This window comes from Chelonoidis abingdonii, chromosome 25 (genome assembly GCF_003597395.2).
Source record: "Chelonoidis abingdonii isolate Lonesome George chromosome 25, CheloAbing_2.0, whole genome shotgun sequence".
Taxonomy (NCBI): Eukaryota; Metazoa; Chordata; order Testudines; family Testudinidae; genus Chelonoidis; species Chelonoidis abingdonii.
In genome coordinates, this window is record NC_133793.1 from 13064246 (window position 1) to 13081446 (window position 17201).

Below are 17201 nucleotides of genomic sequence, written 5' to 3' on the forward strand. Positions count from 1 at the left end.
AAGAGTGTCGCTCTGTTAGCACACAAGATGAGTCAGTGACATACGTGCGAGAAAAGGAACTTTGAAGGTTCCCCCCCCTCCCTTTTCTCAGGCAGGGGAAGGAAACCCATTATGCACAGAAGTCACTTGCCACAGCACAAGCTGAAGTGACACACGATGTTGTTGCAAATGTGTCTGACAAAAGAGCAGCCGAAGGAAGGCGCAGGCAATACCAAAAGCGAAAGCTGCCGAGGTGTTCCTTCCCGGGGGGGCACGGCAGTGTCGCCGGGAGGCGGTGAAGAGGTGGGGAGTGGATAATGGATAGCTGCTATCTCGCAAGGCACTTCGCGTCTGGCATGTCACTTGGCAGGTGAAGAGCTCCTTTGAGGAGGCGGAAGGAGGCACTTGCTTCTCGAAAGAGACGCCTTCGGGGGCGTGGGAGTGCGTGTTCAGTGCTCGAGCGGCTGCTCGGGAGCAGCGGGAGCGAGTGTTGCTGTTATTTAGATCGTGAGGCGGGCGAGCAATGAGAAAGCTGTTGGCAGTTGTGGGAGAGGAGAGCCATGGCGGCGCCTGTTCTAACCCTCGGGCAGAGATTCATGGCTTCCAAGGGCGGAAGGGACCATTGTGATCATCCAGGCAAACTGCTGCACAACACAGACCAAAGAACTTCCCCTCAACATCCCTAGAGTCGAACTTTTATAACAGTGGTCCCCAAACTGTGGGGCGCTCCCCCCTGGGGGGCACAGAGGAACATTCAGGGAGTGCAGGGGGGATTGGGTCAGCCCCCACGGGAGGTGGGAGGGAGCGTCACCCAGCCCTGCTATGCCCCCAGCTCCACTCCAGCCCTGGCTCTGCTCCCAGCCCCGGGTCCCGACCACTGCTCAGCCCCCAGCTGTGGCCCTGGGCACGGCTTGGTTCCTAGACCCTAGCCCCTGTCTCCCGACTGTGGCTCCTGGGGGCCACAGATAGATTCCATTACTCGGGGGGTGGGGGGGACAGGAAAATGTTGAAGGGCCACTGTTTTAGAAAAACATCTAACCTTGATTTAAAAATTGTCAAGAATCCATCACAACCTTTGATGAATCATCTCATTGGTTAATTACCCTCACTGTTAAAAATGTAGGTCTTATTTCCAGGCTGAATTTGTCTAGCTTCAACGTCCAGCTGTTGGATCGTGTTAGACCTTTCTTTGCTAGAGTGAAGAGCCCATTATTAAATATTTCTTCTCCACGTAGGTACTTACAGACTGTAATCCAGTCATCCCTTAGCCTTCTCTTTGGTAAGCGAAATAGATTGAGCTCCTTGAGTCTATCACCAGAAGGCAGATTTTCTAATCCCTTAATCATTCTCGTGTCTCTTCTCTGAACCCTCTCACAGGATTCTTGCAATGGTCACACCAGAGGTAAAATAACCTCTCTGCTCTTCTGTCAGATTTCCCTGTTTATGCATCTCAGGATTGCCCTAGCTTTTTTGGCCACAGCATCATCCTGGGAGCTCATGTTCAGCTGATTGTTCACCACTACCTCCAAATCTATTGTCTTCCATGGAGCTGTGGTGGTTTTTATCCCAGCTGAGGATCTGGAGCTTTATTAGCATTTAACAAGATTCCCTAAATATTAGAGTTGGCCAGAAAAATCCCAGTGGGACACATCAGAATGTGATGATTAATTGAACTTGAAACGTTTCAATTTCAACTGAGTTCCCATGGCAACCAGGTCAAGAAATCTCCAGGCTTCCAGGGTCTGCAGCTCTAGGGTAGCCAGTCAGGCAGACTGTCCTGACATCAGGAGCCCCAGGGCTCCCAAGATCTACAGCTCCATTCCCCTTCATGGAGAATTTAAAAATGTTTGGTTTTCTTTCCATATCGCAGTGGTAACCAGCTCTCGAAATATCAAAATCCACCACAAAACAGAATGACTTTCCACGCAGCTCTGCCAGACACCTGGTAACTACTGTCATGAGGTTTATCCTGTCTCAGCCCCACAACTTGTATTTATGCTCATTATTAGTGGTGAAATTCAGCCCTAACCACAAGGCACTCCTGAGTTTTCCTCCACTCTGCTGAGCCATACAGTCTTCAAATGGTCCCAGCTCTCAGCCGCTCCCAGCCTAGGTTGGACGCAGACTGCTGTGAACTAGAATGAAAAAGCTCCATATTGCATAATCCTGGAAGCTAAGCAGTACCCTGGATGGAGCTAGATAGCCCTGATCCAACAAGGTGCTTAAGCATATGCTTAACTTTAAGCACAAGTCATCCCATTGACTTCAGTGGAATTACCGACACACTTGGGTAGGCACAGACAAAGCCTAGCAGCGTAAAGTCTCGTTTTTCATGTTTCTATGCCTAGTTAAATGGCTCCATGTCAGCAGCCGGTGATAGACTCTGACTTGTTTACGCGGTGTGAAATGCTTGGGCACTGTGGAAATGTACGACACGGACTTTAGCTGAAACTTCTTCCTCTGAAGAGGCAGCGGTGCTAGAGACTCTCACTTCTGCCCCACACAGCTCCTGGTTTCTGGGATCCCCCAGCTTTTGCTATGGGTGTAATCAGGCTAGAAACTTGTGGTCAGAGGACAGTAGGCGAGAATTTGCACCATGACTTCCTTTCCCTACGAGCTGCATGCTCTCCTTCTCTCCATGTCCAGTTGTAGGCATTTGGTTTGCTTTTCTATTTTTTAGAGCAGGGCTTCTCAAACTTTTTTTGCAGGAACTCCCTTTGAAAACATTTCAGGCTGTAACAACCCCACCCCCCCCCAAAAAAGTGACAACCCCCCCATACCATGACACCCTTATTTCACACTGCCTGCAGAATTGGACGTCCGACCAGCAACCGCTGCTCCCAACACCCTCCTACAATAGTCTTGCAACCCCCTTCTGGGTTGGGTTTGAGAAACACTGTTTTAAAAGGACTCATTTTAAGAAAGCTGTTTCAGATGCAAAGGTCCATTTCTGAAATGATCATCTCCTCCTTCCGTTTTTGAAAATTCACCCAGGGCTTGAGGCACCAGATGTTAATCAAGCCAAATCCCCTCGGGGGCAGGAAGATTGCCTGGAAAAACAAGGCTCAAGGAGAAATCCAAAGGCGCGAAGATGTTCTATGAGTGCCAAGAATTTGTCGCTTGTGCGCAGAGTGTTGTTTCAAGGGTCCTTTAGTGGGAGTGAAGAACCAGTGAACAAGAGCTAGACAACACTCCACTGTCTCTCCTCTCTCTCATCAGGTGCCCCTAAAAGCACTTGCTGCTTTTGCAGTGTTAACAAGCAGCGCAGTTTCCTTTTTTCACCCTCAGAAAAAGTTTGCAAGTAGCAAAGCCTCAGAGGTGTCTTGCCTCTAAGCGTCCCTCCAGCTCAGAGAGATTACAGCCTCGGAAGAGCAAAACTGAAAGGGACTTTCATTCTGCGCCCCTCTTACGCGGAGTGTGTAACTTTCTGGGGCGGAAAAATCTACGGGGCTGACATTTCTCGTGCTTGTGCTTGGATTAGAAGTGATTCCCCTTCCCTCCCCTCTCCTCCCGCCCCCGCAGCGAGGTGAATAAAACTCTACATTTAAGAGATCTGAGAGTGAAAAGTGTCTTCCCCCCAAGATGCATTTTTAAACCATTCGGCTTGCTGGAGCCAAGCCCTGAATGAGGACAAGGGCCTTGGGCATCTCGGTCCTCATTCTCGCATCGCTTGCATTCATGTCCCTCTGTTAACTTCTGATTTACAGCAGCATGAAGGAGATCTGAATCAGGCTCCTCACTCCTGGTTCTCCAGTGTGATCATGCCCTTGTGTTGCCCCCGAAAATGGAGCTGGGCACTGAGAGTGCCCCGGCCTGGCAGAGCTCCCGGCTAGCACAGAGCCACCCTGCCCAGCTCCTGCGCCACTCCTAACACTTACACGTGGCCCAGCATAAGATGTGTGTGTGCGTTGGGGCAGGCGGGCACAAGGGAGAGTGGCACCCATTGTGTGCTGCACTTCGCTACGCCTAGCTGCCTGCAGTCCCTTGGGAGTGTCACCAGCGGCGTGAGCAACCCTTGCCGAGGCTCAGATCTGCCCTGAGAGTCAGGTTCCCTGTTGCCCCTAAAGTGCTGAGAAGAAGCTTGACAAAGCAGAGAAAAAAGGTCCTTGGGCCAGATCCCCAGCTGGTGTAAATCAGCACAGCTCCACTGAAGTCCATAGAGCCTCCTGATTGATATCAGCTGAGGATCTGGCCCCTGTTGCTCATTTACCTGTACAAGAAGCCATCCTGATTGGGCAACCTTCTGTCTTCAGAAAGCACCCTCCAATATGTGCAAACCTTTCCGTCCTGAATCTGCTCTTCCACGCTCCGGTGTAAATCAGGGGTGGCTCCATGAATCTGCTCTTCCACGCTCCGGTGTAAATCAGGGGTGGCTCCATGAATCTACTCTTCCACGCTCCGGTGTAAATCAGGGGTGGCTCCATGAATCTGCTCTCCCATGCTCTGGTGTAGATCAGGAGTGGCTCCACGAAGTCAGTGACGTTAAAACAATGTAGGTTTAGCTGAGATCCAAGTCGGGCATTCGAGTACAGCTCCGCTCCACTTTACGAGAACACCCTGCTCCCTTACGTTGCTGAGTTTTCTTGGTCCCCTGAGCAGTTGTTTCAGACGAGCCCCAGGGTCCAGTGGGTCTCATTCTCCTCTTCCTTGCACCAGTTCCCCACTGTATAGCTCCCTTGGCTTCAATGGAGCTACTCCTAATTTACACCAATGTAGGCAAGGGGGGGAATCAGGGCTAAGGAGTTCTCAGGTTGTCACAAGGATCCAGTGGGCTCGTTTTCCTTTCCCTACTGGTACTGTAGGGCAAAAGGCACAGTCGGAACATTGGCTCCATTCTTCTTCTGCAGCCTGCCTCATGGGGCCCAGCTTTCGCAGCCCCATCCAAAAACAGATGCTCTCTGCATCACGCTACCTGCTGCACAGAGCTAGCTGGTCAGCTTCCTTATGCAACACACTGCACTGTTCGCTGCATGGGGGTTTAAGGCCCGGTCCGATGCCCACTGCAGTCAGTAGGGTCCCATCAGTGAACTGAATCAGAGGATCAGGCCTTTGAGACAGCAATATTCATTGGCCAGGACGTTCCGGCGACAGATCTCTGCACCGGGTTTAGTCTGGGAGGTGCAAGGACCCTGCAGTAAAGCAGGGGACTGATCTCCAGCATCTCAACCTTAGCCACAAAACCATCCTTGCCCTTTAGCTTTTTGGGGGAGGGGGCCTGTTACTTCCACCCCCACCCCACTGTGCTCTGTGTTGCTTTAAGGAGTTCACGTGGTCCTCTCCACTCTGTGCTTCCTTCCCTTCAGAGCTACACCAAGAGTGCGGCCTTTGTCGTCACCCTGCACCCTCTGCAGAACACCATCGCCGACTTCTGGAGACTGGTGTACGACTATGGCTGCACCTCCATCGTCATGCTCAACCAGCTCAACCAGTCCAACTCTGCCTGGGTGAGTGGCACCGACGCACTCCTCCCCTCAACCCGCCGGCCCTGCCACTGGCCCTTGGAGCAAGTCTGGGTTTCTGCGGGCATGGGTCATTGCATTCCTGCCACCAAAACACCACTACAGTTTCAGTTGTTATTGTTGGCATAAACCTCCCGCCCCTGCCCTCCCCAGTGGGGTCACTAGCAAGGATTACACCTAGGACCACTAGCTCCCAAATGCAGGCCTTTGGCCTGTCTCCCTGGGCCCAGTTTGTCCTAAACCTGATGCTTTCTGCAACACTCTACCTGCTGCACAGAGCTAGCTGGTCAGCTTCCCTATGTAGCACACACAATAAGGAAGCTAAAGCCTAAACTTGTGAGCTGGGTACAGCAGTAAGCAGCTCTCCTCAGTGAATCAGCCTAGGAGGATGGGGAGTCTGGCACTTCCTTAGCCATCATATTACATTGGTATTACAGCACCCCAGCCGAGATCAGGACCCTGTTGTTTTAGGCATGGCACACACAGACATGGAAAGAGCACACAAGCTGAATAGACAAGGTGAAGAGTGCGAGAAAGGAACTGTGTTTATCCTCATTTTATTGACGGGGCACTGAGGCACAGAGAGATTCAGTGATCTCCCTAAGTTTCATGCGTAGAGTCTGTGGCAAAGCTGGGAAGTGAGCTGAGCACTGACATCCATTCCAAAGCAGTACCCACAAGACCACCCTTCTCCTCCAAGGAGATATGGCTTTCTTCTTCATTCCCTGCCCTCAGCTGTTGGGTGGTGTTCCTGTGTGCTGTCAGCCAGCTGTTCCACCCCAGAGGAGGCCGCATTCCAAACCTTATGTACTCACCTGTAATTCTATCAAGAGCTTTCGAGGGTTGCAGATGTTGCTTTTTAAATTGATACTCTCTAATAACGACCTTCCTGTGGGTTTAACAGTATGAATTTGCCATACCAGGTGGGATTTACTATCCATTACATATCCACCATAGAGAGGGGATCAAATAGTACCCTTGGGATAGAAGGCAGCATTTGAACCGTTCCCGGCCTCTCCCGGTGTACCAACCCCTACAGGGATTCCTAGAACATTCCTGCCGAGGCCAGAGCAGATTTAAGAGCCCATTACAGGTCTGAAATGTTAATTCGATGAGGAAACTTACTGGATTTTTACATAAAATTAGCATTATAGACTCTTAATGGATGTCTGGAGAAGACTTCATTAACCAGATTGTTTTATGAGTCGAAATCAGACACTTAATTTAAATGACCCAAAACTGCATTGGTAATGTTCACAGGAAATAGGCAGATGAATGGAATAAATGGCCCCAAATGAAGTTCTACTTTCCTTTGTCTGACACTTGCGCTGAGCTAAATAGGCAGGTAAAATATTTATGGATCGATAGGTCAATAATCTATCTCTATAGCTAACGATCTCTCTCTCTCTCTATTATATAGCTATATACTATGTGTTATGTAGTATACAATGTTCCTATTTTTTCTCTGAAGAGGGGCACTGCATCCACAGGGTCCTTGCGGGGGGACGTTAATTTGATCTGAAATTAAGCAGAAGTAGAACACCAAGGTTGATCCTGGCAGGAGAATCTCTTAAGCTGGGTTAGTTTCCTAAGGAAGGGGAATAGTGGTGAAATAGTGCAGTGTCACCTCGGAGCCCAGTCATGGCCCAGGTGCTAGGTGCTGTTCAAAGACAGAACAAAAAGCTGGTCCCTTCCCCAAAGAATTTGCTATCTTGTTGGGGATTCCATCGCTCTTAGGACCGTTGAGTACTGGAGGAACAGAGCGCTGCAGACCCGACTGCAGGGAGCGATCCTGCAGTAGAAGGAGAGGGGTGAGGGAGTTCTCACATCTATGAAATCTGACCATAGTAAGTTGTGAAATCAAATGTTCTGGCTAGCCCCTTTCTTTGGCCTGCTCTGAATCTCCCTGCTAGAGAGGAGGCGGGGGGACAGAGAGATTAATCTCAGCTCCACTAATGCTAATACTTGGCTCTTATAGAGCACTTTTCATCCCTGGGCCTTGAAATGCATTACAAAGGTGGGTGAGTATCATATCTCCATTTTACAGATGGGGAAACTGAGACACAGAAAGGGGGGAAGTGACTTTCCCAAGCTCACACAGCAGATCAGTGGCAGAGCCTGGGATAGAACCCAGGTTTCCTGATCCAGTGCCTTGCCCCACGTTGCCACCCACGGTTTTCTCTGAGCTGCAGACACTTGGCACATTGCAGGATTGAGCCCTTGGAACAGCCATAGTGGGTCAGACCAATGCTCCATCTATCCCAGTATCTGTCTTCCGACAGTGGCCAGTGCCAGATGCTTCAGAGGGAATGAAACGAACAGGACAATTGTCAAGTGATCCATCCCCTGTCGTCTACTCCCAGTTTCTGGCAGTCACACGCTTAGGGACAACCAGAGCATGGGGTTGTGTCCCTGACCCTCTCGGCTAATAGCCGTTGATGGACCTATCTTCCATGAGCTTCTCAAATTCTTTTCTGAATCCAGTTATGCTTTTAGCCTCCACAACATCGCCTGGAAATGAGTTCCGCAGGTTGACTGTGTGTTGTGTGAAGAAGTATTTCCTTCTGTTTTTTTGAAACCTGCTACCTGTTAATTTCATTGGGTGACCTCTGGTTCTTGTGCTATGAAAAGGAGTAAGTAGCAGTTCCCTATTCACTTTCTCCACACCCGTCATGGTTTTATAGACCTCGATCGTCTCTTCCCAGCCTTTTTAATCGCTCCTCAAGGGAAGCTGTTCCATACCCTTGAACATTTTTGTTGCCCTCCTCTGTACTTCTTCCCGTTCTGATATATCTCTGGCACGCAGTATTCCGCGTGTGGGCAGACCATGGAATTACACACTGGCATCATGATCGTTTCTGTCTGATCTAGCTAAGATGTCAGAGCAGTAGCAAAATGTACTTAGAATCATAGAAATGCCAGACTGGAAAGGACCTCGAGCAGTTGTCAAGTCCAGCCCCCTGTGCTGAGGCAGGACCAAGTTAACCTCCTAGACCATCCCAGACAGGTGGTTTGTCCAACCTGTTCTTAACAATCTCCCATGACTAGGACTGGGGATTGGTCCTGCTTTGAGCAGGGGGTGGGACTAGATGACCACCTGAGGTCCCTTCCAACCCTGAGATTCTATGATTCTATGACTACAACCTCCTGAAAAGCCTGTTCCAGAGCTTAATTCCCCTTCTAGTTAGACAGTTTTTCCTATTATCTAACCTAAATCTCCCTGGCTGCACCCCATTACTTCTTGTCCTGTGGCCATGGAGAACAATTGATCCCCACCCCCACCCAGTCTTCTACAGGAGGGAAGATTTGTAGACACTAGTGGCTGCAAAAATGTCTGCCTGTGGTGGAGGACAGGGACTTGTGTGCACAACGGTGTATGTTGCACGTGCAGTTGCATTTACATGTGCGCACATGCATTATGGGGGAAATGTGAGCGCACGTTTCCATATCTGATCCTCTAAAGACACTGACGTATTATGGAGTTAATCCCTCCGCCGCCGTCCCATCAAGGCCTGGCTTCTGCAGTCGGAGTCCGTAATGCCACCTCATTCCAAAGCCAGAGGAATTCCAGGCATGGCATTAGGGAGGGACTGGGACAGGAGCGGGGACAGCATTTCTGCTTCCCCATCTCCTCCCTTTGCTTCGTTCCCAGCATCTCACGGCTCCCTTGGGCACAAATCCCTAGCTCAGCTCTGCAGGCGCCCCTACGTCTCTCCCTCCCCGCTTTGCTCCCCATTTCAGCCCCACCCTGCATTGCCATTGGCTCTCCCACAGTCTCCTCTCCTTTGAGCAAGGCCAGCCCAGCCTCCAGGCTGCAGGATGTACCTTCCCCTGGTGCATTCTACCTGCCATATTCCTTCCTTTCGCCCCTCTGCCGTCTCTCGGGCTGGTTCTTCACCGGCATCCGTGTGCTGGCTTTCATATGTTTACCAGTTTAAGACCAACAGCTAATAAATCAGCCTTTACAGCAGGCAGCTTTGAGAGGTGACTTAGAGGGTAAATCCTTCGCTTGAACTATGTCTTGCTGAAGGAAGTTTTAATATCCAAATTATAGCTCTGTGTCTTGAAGGCTTAGAGATCACGGAGATTGATAGCCCCTATTAATAGCCAATTATTTCTCAAACACATTTGCCATGCAGTTAGGCCCAGGCCGTCGGCCGGCCTGAAATGCTAAATGTTCTGTTAAAGTGCAGTGACAAACATCGTATATTTTCTATTGATGTCGGCTCCCCGGCTGGCGTGGTGTGAAAACAATCGCATCCACGACCCTCGAATTGAGCAATACATCAAGTGCGCTCCTGGGCGCGAGAGAGAACAATGCCAGGTGGCCTTGCCAGCAGCCACTCCCCCCCAGAACATCTGCTCTGCCTGGCCATTGTGGTGGTTTCTGAGCTGGGATCTGCTTTTCCCCACCGTGGGAGGAGGTGCAGAACTGAAGAGGGTGACCATGGATCTGGGAAGGCTTTGATCTGATGTCTCCATTGCAGTCCGAGGGGTGGCTGCAGTGCGTGTAGGATACTGGAGCTAGCTTAGAGTTCATGAGCTCGAGGAACAATAGGCAAGCTCTGGCAGCCCAGACTAGCCACCCAAGCACATACCCAGGCATTCAGGCAGCCTGTGATGATTCAGCTTCGCTGCTCCTGTACCCACACTAGTTAGGTCAAAGCCAGCTCAGGCATGTCTACACGAGCTGCAGATACCTGGAGTCAACCCCACTGTAGTCCATGGCAAAGCTCTCTTTGATTTCAGGGGGATAAAATCCAGACTGACACATGGCCATCACTCAGGGCCTGGCCTTCCTGTCCTCCTATCTATACTTCCACTGAAGCCAGTGGACTGCAGGATCAGCCCCACCCCACTGGGGTGGGACCAGAGGCGGGGCTAACCTTGCTCCTGTCATAGCTTTCCTACTCAGATCTGAACCTTAGAGTTCAGAAAATAAGATGCTAGCATGAAACCTCCAAGCTTAATTACCAGCTTGGATCTTATAGCGCTGCCACCAGCCAAAAATTCCAGTGTTTGGCTCACTCTGGTCTCCCCAAAACCTTCCCTGGGGGACCCCAAGACTCAGTTGCTGAGTCTCACAACAAAGCAGGAATTCCCCACTTCCCTTCCCCTCTCTTACCTCCTCCAGGCTTCCTCGCGGTACCTGGACAGATTATTGACTAAATCCTTGAATTACAAAAAAGAGGGAACAGATTTCTTTTTCACCCCCTCTCTTTTTCCCCTCCAGTCTTTCCTGAGAGAGACGTATCCTGCACAGAGAATTCGTATCCCTTAGACCTCACTAGAAGAAAATCCAACAAGTTTAAAGAAAGCTTTTATAAAAAGAAGAGAACAAGGCATAAACATGAGTCCTCTGTATCAGATGACAACATATACAGGTCATGCTTAAAAGAAAAAAATGAATAACAGCTTATCCAAAATAAATACAATTTAACAACATTTACAGCCTTACACACATGTAAATAACAAAAAAACATACTAAGCCTATTGTTTTTTATTTGTACTCACAACTTGGACAACAGAAGTTAGAAAAGCTGAGGTAGAGAGGCCTGCTCTCAGAGCCGAGGAGAGCACAGAACAGAACAAAGAACCCCCCCAAAATTCCCTCCTGAGCTTTGAAAAATCTGGTATTTCCCTGATTGGTCCTCTGGTCAGGTGTTTGGTTCCCTTTGTTAACCCTTTACAGGTAAAAGAAACATTAACCCTTAGCTATCTATTTATGACAGCTCCAGCAGGCAGTGTTGCATGACCCCACCCAGCAAACTTCTCACAGGCTTCTGCTCAGCTGATGTCTGGAGAGAACCACGGGAGTGTAAACGAGGGCAGGTTCTGACCTTTGACCTATCGGTGTAGAAAGGTCAGCTCCATCCAGCAATGTGCTGCGGATAGCATGGGCAGTGTTTGCGCGCCATGGCCTGTGTTAAGCACCCTAGTGCCGTGTCCCACACCTGGTGCCCGGTGTCATGTCTTCCTGCCTGGGGACCTTGCACTGTGCCTCTGGGTCACATGCCAGAGCCTCATGTCCCCCTGTGCAGCGCCCTGTGTCCCACGCCCCCGCATGGTGCCCCTGCGTGATGCCCTCTGCCGCGCACGCCTGCGTGTCACACATAGTTGTTTCTCTCTCCTCTCTCTGCAGCCCTGTTTACAGTACTGGCCGGAGCCAGGGCTCCAGCAGTACGGGCCGATAGAAGTGGAGTATGTTTCCCGATCAGCTGATGAGGATTTCGTTGCTCGCCTCTTCCGGGTGCAGAACATCACACGGGTGAGAAGGCGAGAGCATCTGGTTGTCATGCCAGGGTGCTGTAGTGTGGGGATGGAAGGGGAATGTTAGCTAATCTAGAGATATTCACCTTTCCAAGAGAATCGCTCAGCCTGGAGCTCCAGGCTGTTCCCTGCAGCAGGGAAGGGAGCTCCCGAGTGACTGGAGAGACTACACCAGCTGGATTCTGAAGCCAACCCCTGAGTGAGGGAATTCACTGTGTTTTCAAGAGCACAAAAAAGAGGAGAAGGCGGCAAATCCAGAAGCCATGTGCACATCCAGCCCCAGAAATGCTGCCCTTAGGAATGTGCCCCCTTCCCCCAGAGAGCAGCCATATGTCACTGGGTAATTGCACTTGAATACTGCGTTAAATGACCCCTTAGTTGGTGATGTGGCATCCTGCCACTAGATTTCTCCCAAGTTATCCCAATTGTTACATAACCCCCCCGAGTCCCCAGCCCTCTCCTGCTTCGCTCGTGAAGACCAGCCAAAGCCTTCTGGAGTGTCTGTCTCCTTGCAGCTGTTCTGTTCAAACAGAGGGGAGCTGCAGCCTGGAATCAAACTTAGAAATGGGTTCCACTCCTGGCCAAATGCCCATTTGTTTCAGTGGGAGCCACATCAGACGCTTAACCAGGAAGGGAGGGACTCTCACCCACTGGACTATGAGCTTCTCTGTGAATGTGGCCAGCGCTGGGTGATTCACAATGACCACAACAGGCTGTCTGGGCAGCACCAGAATCCCAGACCCGAAGGGTTTGATTCTCATTCCCACTAAGGGTTGGCCGACATGGACGTATAGTTCCCAGCAAGCTGGGATGTGAACGTACCCCACAATCTCCAACCGTTGTGTGCGCCCAGCTGTTGCACACGAACCATTTGTTAATGCGCTTCGAGCTAGTCGTCTCTGAAAGGGAGAAGTGTGCATGTTTGTGTGTGTGCATCAGCACAGTGCACATGGACAGAGCGCGGCAGGCTAGTTGGGGGGAGATGCACACCCTGCTTGCCATGATCTGGTTGTGTAGATGAGCTCTTAGCCACTTCGCATTGCTCTGTAAAGGGCCTTAAAGGAGGGAAAAGTAATTTAAAAGTGAAGAGTTTTCATCTGAACTCAGACCCATCTCTGTGTATTAGGGGAAGGGCTTTCTGGTCCCAGCTGGTGGTCAGTTTATGCCACACCATAGAGACGGAGAGCCCCCAGAATCATTATCCTTGCTAAAGTGGAACCAGCAGAACAGAGCCGCTTTCCTGCTAGGCTGAGAAAAAGACCACAGAGTCTTTAGCATACTTCATTTCGCTTTCACAGTGCACCTCGGCCAGTTCTGGTCACCCTAATGTGAAGGAAAATACAGTGACAAGATGGGCAAGGAATGAGATGGGGAGGGACAGGATCTTCTGGAGAAGAGATTGAGAAGAATGGGCGGATTTAACTGGGAGAGCAGATCATGAAGAGGGGGCAGGAGTGGAATCTTTAAACTAGCAAAAGGTTCTCAAAGCACTAACCCTTGTGCCCTGTGTGAGGTCACTGGACGGCACAGCTGGCAGGTGGGGCGTGATCCCGGGAGAAGCGTTGGGGTCACGTAGGAGAAATCTTTGCCATCACTACCTGGCTGTCTGGAGTATGAAACGTGAAAAGGCTCTTGGCCAGCCCTGGGTTTCCCTTTCTGGCGGTCAGGAGGGAGTTTTTCACTGCACATGTGTTGCTTCTTGGATTGGCTACACACTGTGTTTGTGGATGGGGGCAGTTCTCCAAGGAAGGGGTTTTACCTCAGCCAAGGTTCAGAACTAATCTAGAGTAGACATGGCAGAGCTAGCATTGCATGCCCAGGCACTATGCTGATGGGCACACCGCAGACAGACAGAAGAGGTCAGTGGTTGGACAGGGAGAAGGCCCCCGTGGCTGCTACTCAGGGAAGCATTGCTGCTTAGTGGATAAGATGGGACTCCTGAAGTCCAAGTTCTGCTCCTGGCTCTCCACCAGCCTGCTGGGGGACTTTAGGTAAGTCACAGCACAGCCCCGTGCCTCAGTTTCCCCTTCTGAAAATGAGGATAATAATGCTGACCTCCTTTGTAAAGTGCTTTGAGATCTGCTGATGAAAAACGCTAGATGAGAGCCAGATATTCTTGTCATAGGCCTACACAGAGCTAGATTTACCTATGGCTACATTAAAATTTGTGATGGGTGAACTACCAGGATTTAAGAAGAACCTTCCCCTGTGTGGAGATCATTCCATAATTGCGCATTATATGGTTTCTTGCACTTTCCTCCAAAACATCTAGTCCTGGCTGTGGATGGAGACAGGCTCGTGCATTAAATGGCCGTCAGATCGATCTGGTCTGTTAGTTCCTCTGAGAACTGAGCAGGACCTTCGACCACAACCCAAAAAGGATCCTAACCCTTTTTATTTTTGCCACCTGAAGGCATTTGCTCCCCTTTTCCCGGCTCGCCTCATTATTTTTCACTTTCCCCTCTTGCATTTCTGGATTCCAGCTGGAAGGAGAAAGGCTGAGATCCTATAAGGAGGCCTGTTCTGGCCAGATTACTGTCCTAAATCTCAGATCCAAGAAGTCTGGATAAGATTCAGAGAAGCATCCGTGCTTTCTGGAGCATGTCTGAACGGACTCATTTCGAGGTCTGCCCGTTGCTAGCACTTAGCAGTGTTTGGAGCAAGAACAGACCTCATTTAGCCTCTAACTTTAATGTCAGAGCCTGCCTGATGGGCCTGGGTGCTTCAGTTGCATTTTGATGTCTCCATTTTCTGTCCTGCATAATTGGATCAGCACAGAGACAGCCCCCGACCCTCAGGCTCCTTCCTTTGCTGTAGCCCCAGGGCCTATTTTTAATGAGTACCATATGTCAGCAAAATATCCACTCCCCTCCAGCACCTGTTTGGCAGATGACTTCCAGAATAACTGCAGGCAGGTCATTAGCTGTGCTGCCTCAGTGGAAACTGACCAGTAAATGGCGTGTATAATGGGTTCCTCCCAGGGTGCCACCTGGAACTGGGGTACCACTGAGCCCTCTGACCCACCAGCCTGGACCCCCTCTCACACTATGCCACTGTGACAAGCTGCAAAGCCCTCCAAGCTTGGACTTTCACACAGGTAGGGACACACCCAGCTGCAGTTACATGCAGGCTCTTTAACCACCAGCCTAGGACCCTAGAGCAGTATGTCCTGCCCTGGTCAAATCTGGCCAGTCTATGGGTTTAACACCTGGTCCACCTCTCCCTGAATGTGAAGAGGACCCTGCACACTTGTGGTAACCAAGCTGAGATTTTCCCCAGGCTCCTTAGTCAAACGCACACTGGTTTGGATTAAAACATAAAATAAGTTTCTTAACTACAAAAGATAGATTTTAAGAGATTATAAATGATAGCAGACAGATCAAAGCAGATTACCTAGTAAATAAACAAAAGCACAGACTGAGCTTAACATACTAGCTAGGTTGGATATGAATTAGCAAATTCTCACCCAGAGTGATAAACAGGCTGGCAGATTCTAAAGGCACAAGCTGCCTTCGCTTTGCAGCTTGCATTTCCCAGGTTTTCATACACAGGCTAGAAATCCCTTTAGCCTGTGACCATCACTTCCCCCTGTTCAGTCTTTGTTCCTCAGATGTTTCCAGGTGTGTTGTTGTAGAGAGAATGAGGTACGCTCATGATGTCATTTCTCCCATTTTTTATCTTCTCCCCGCTTTCTGGAAAGCTCTTTTGCTGTGACCTGGGTCAAACAGTTCCCACTGTGCCGTGCTGTCTCTGAGAGGTTTCTATTGTGCGCAGTTCCTGGAGTAATCTCTGTGCTCGTGTGCATTTCCTCAATGAGCCATTAACATTGTTTGGCCTTTTTACTGTCGTACCTGAAAGGCTGCCTGTGGGTGTTTCAGTAACACATACGTAGCCAAACTTCATAATTTCACATACAATGATAGCACATACAATCCAATGAGATATTAATGTCTAGGAGATCCAGACTTTTAGAATGATACCTCACAAGTGCAAAACATATCTGAGTTACATGACAGTGGTGGTGAATATTGGAGTGTCAGGGTGTCACGCATGGAAGTCAACATCAGATCCTCTCCGGAACTTGTAAGCAGCCAAGGTGAAATGAGCAGCTAGGATCTTCAATCCAGACAGCGGAAAGGGCCTACTGAATTGTCGCCTCTTCCTCAGATTATCTGGGCTTGAGAAGTTGTATCTTGAACTAGATGGAGCTATTTCAAAACCCGGAACTCTGCAGTCCTGCCTGGGCTGCTTTAAAGGGAAAGCGTTTACACTAGAGAATCAAATCGGTCTGTGCAGCTGCTGCTGTGTGTGTCTGAGGGTGATTGCCGGGTGCTGCTGTGTGGAGTGGGAGAGAGCGCGTGTGGCATGTAGTTGTGTGTGCTGCTCCAGGTAATGTTATGTCTAAAGTGTGTGTGAGAGGGGCACATGTAACTGTGAAACTGAGGTAGGTTTGATATTGTATGCTGCTCCATGTGGTGTGGGTGATACTGGGACCCACGTGCATGGGGATGCTTGTGTGATACTGGGTGTGTGTGTGTGTGATAGTTACACTTCTCTCTGTGTGATAGAAGAATAAATTCTCCCCTCCTGGCCCTTGGTGTAAATCCAGAAGTCAGTGGTGTTGCTGCAGCTTCACATCTGTGTCGGTGGGAGCAGAATTGGGCCCTGTGTGCACATCAGTGGGGGCAAAGCAAGCCCTGCACACTGTGCGTTGAGCTGATTTTGCCAAGTGCTGCACTGTCCTTTGGGATGTAAACATGAGATCAGCCTGTATGCCACAGAGCAGGGTGCCGGGAGTGGGAATTCTCTGGCCTGCTGATTATAGAACTAAGAACCAAGTGCCTGGCTCCATCCCACCTGGGTATCTAGGATCCTAGCCTGAGATCCAGCGCTGTTTGCTGGGAATCCAACAACCTGCCTTAGATTTTTCTCTCCCTTCCCTTTCACCTGCCCTCCTCCCTGCCCCATGTACTTGTTGCTGAAAACAGCAATCCCAAGTGGAGCACTGGGCCCGGTGTTTCACTGCACAAGCCAGGCTTCATTCCCAAAGTATTTTCATCTTCTGAGTCAGAACTGAGCCCCTCATCCGTCTGGCTAAAGCCCAGGCTTACTTAGCTTTGTGCATATAAATCCTTCTCCTCCCGGAGCCTGCTAACTGCATTAGATTGCAAAGCTAACTAGATTACTAGGGTATTAAAGAGCGTTCTTACCATTCAACCCCCTGGCCGGATGGCTCTGTTTCAAGAGGTTTGCTGTGAACGCAGAATGAATAAATGTAGGTGCTCTTGGCCGAGTACTTACGAGGTAATCTATTGCGTCCAGCCTGAGTGGGACCCAGTATGCAACATCAGGGGGGCTGCAGGGCACGACTGAGGTGCATTATGTGGGGAGTCCAGGATGGGGCTAGTGGTGGGGCTACAGGTTAGGTTGAGGTGCATTGGCCTTGCGGGGAGCCCAGGACAAGAATAGCAGCGGGTGGTACAGGTTAGGGTG

General features: G+C 50.1%; 1 protein-coding gene across 4 annotated transcripts in view; it reads left to right on the plus strand.

Annotated features, from left to right (window-relative positions):
- PTPRU (protein tyrosine phosphatase receptor type U) overlaps positions 1–17201 on the plus strand; it is a 281840-nt gene that overhangs the window by 252096 nt on the left and 12543 nt on the right. For all 4 annotated transcript variants that reach the window (XM_075060956.1, XM_032802871.2, XM_032802873.2 and 1 more), the window contains 2 exons: positions 5283–5423; positions 11581–11706. In XM_075060956.1, the coding sequence (XP_074917057.1) occupies positions 5283–5423; positions 11581–11706 (267 nt within the window). The remainder of the gene's footprint in view (positions 1–5282; positions 5424–11580; positions 11707–17201) is intronic.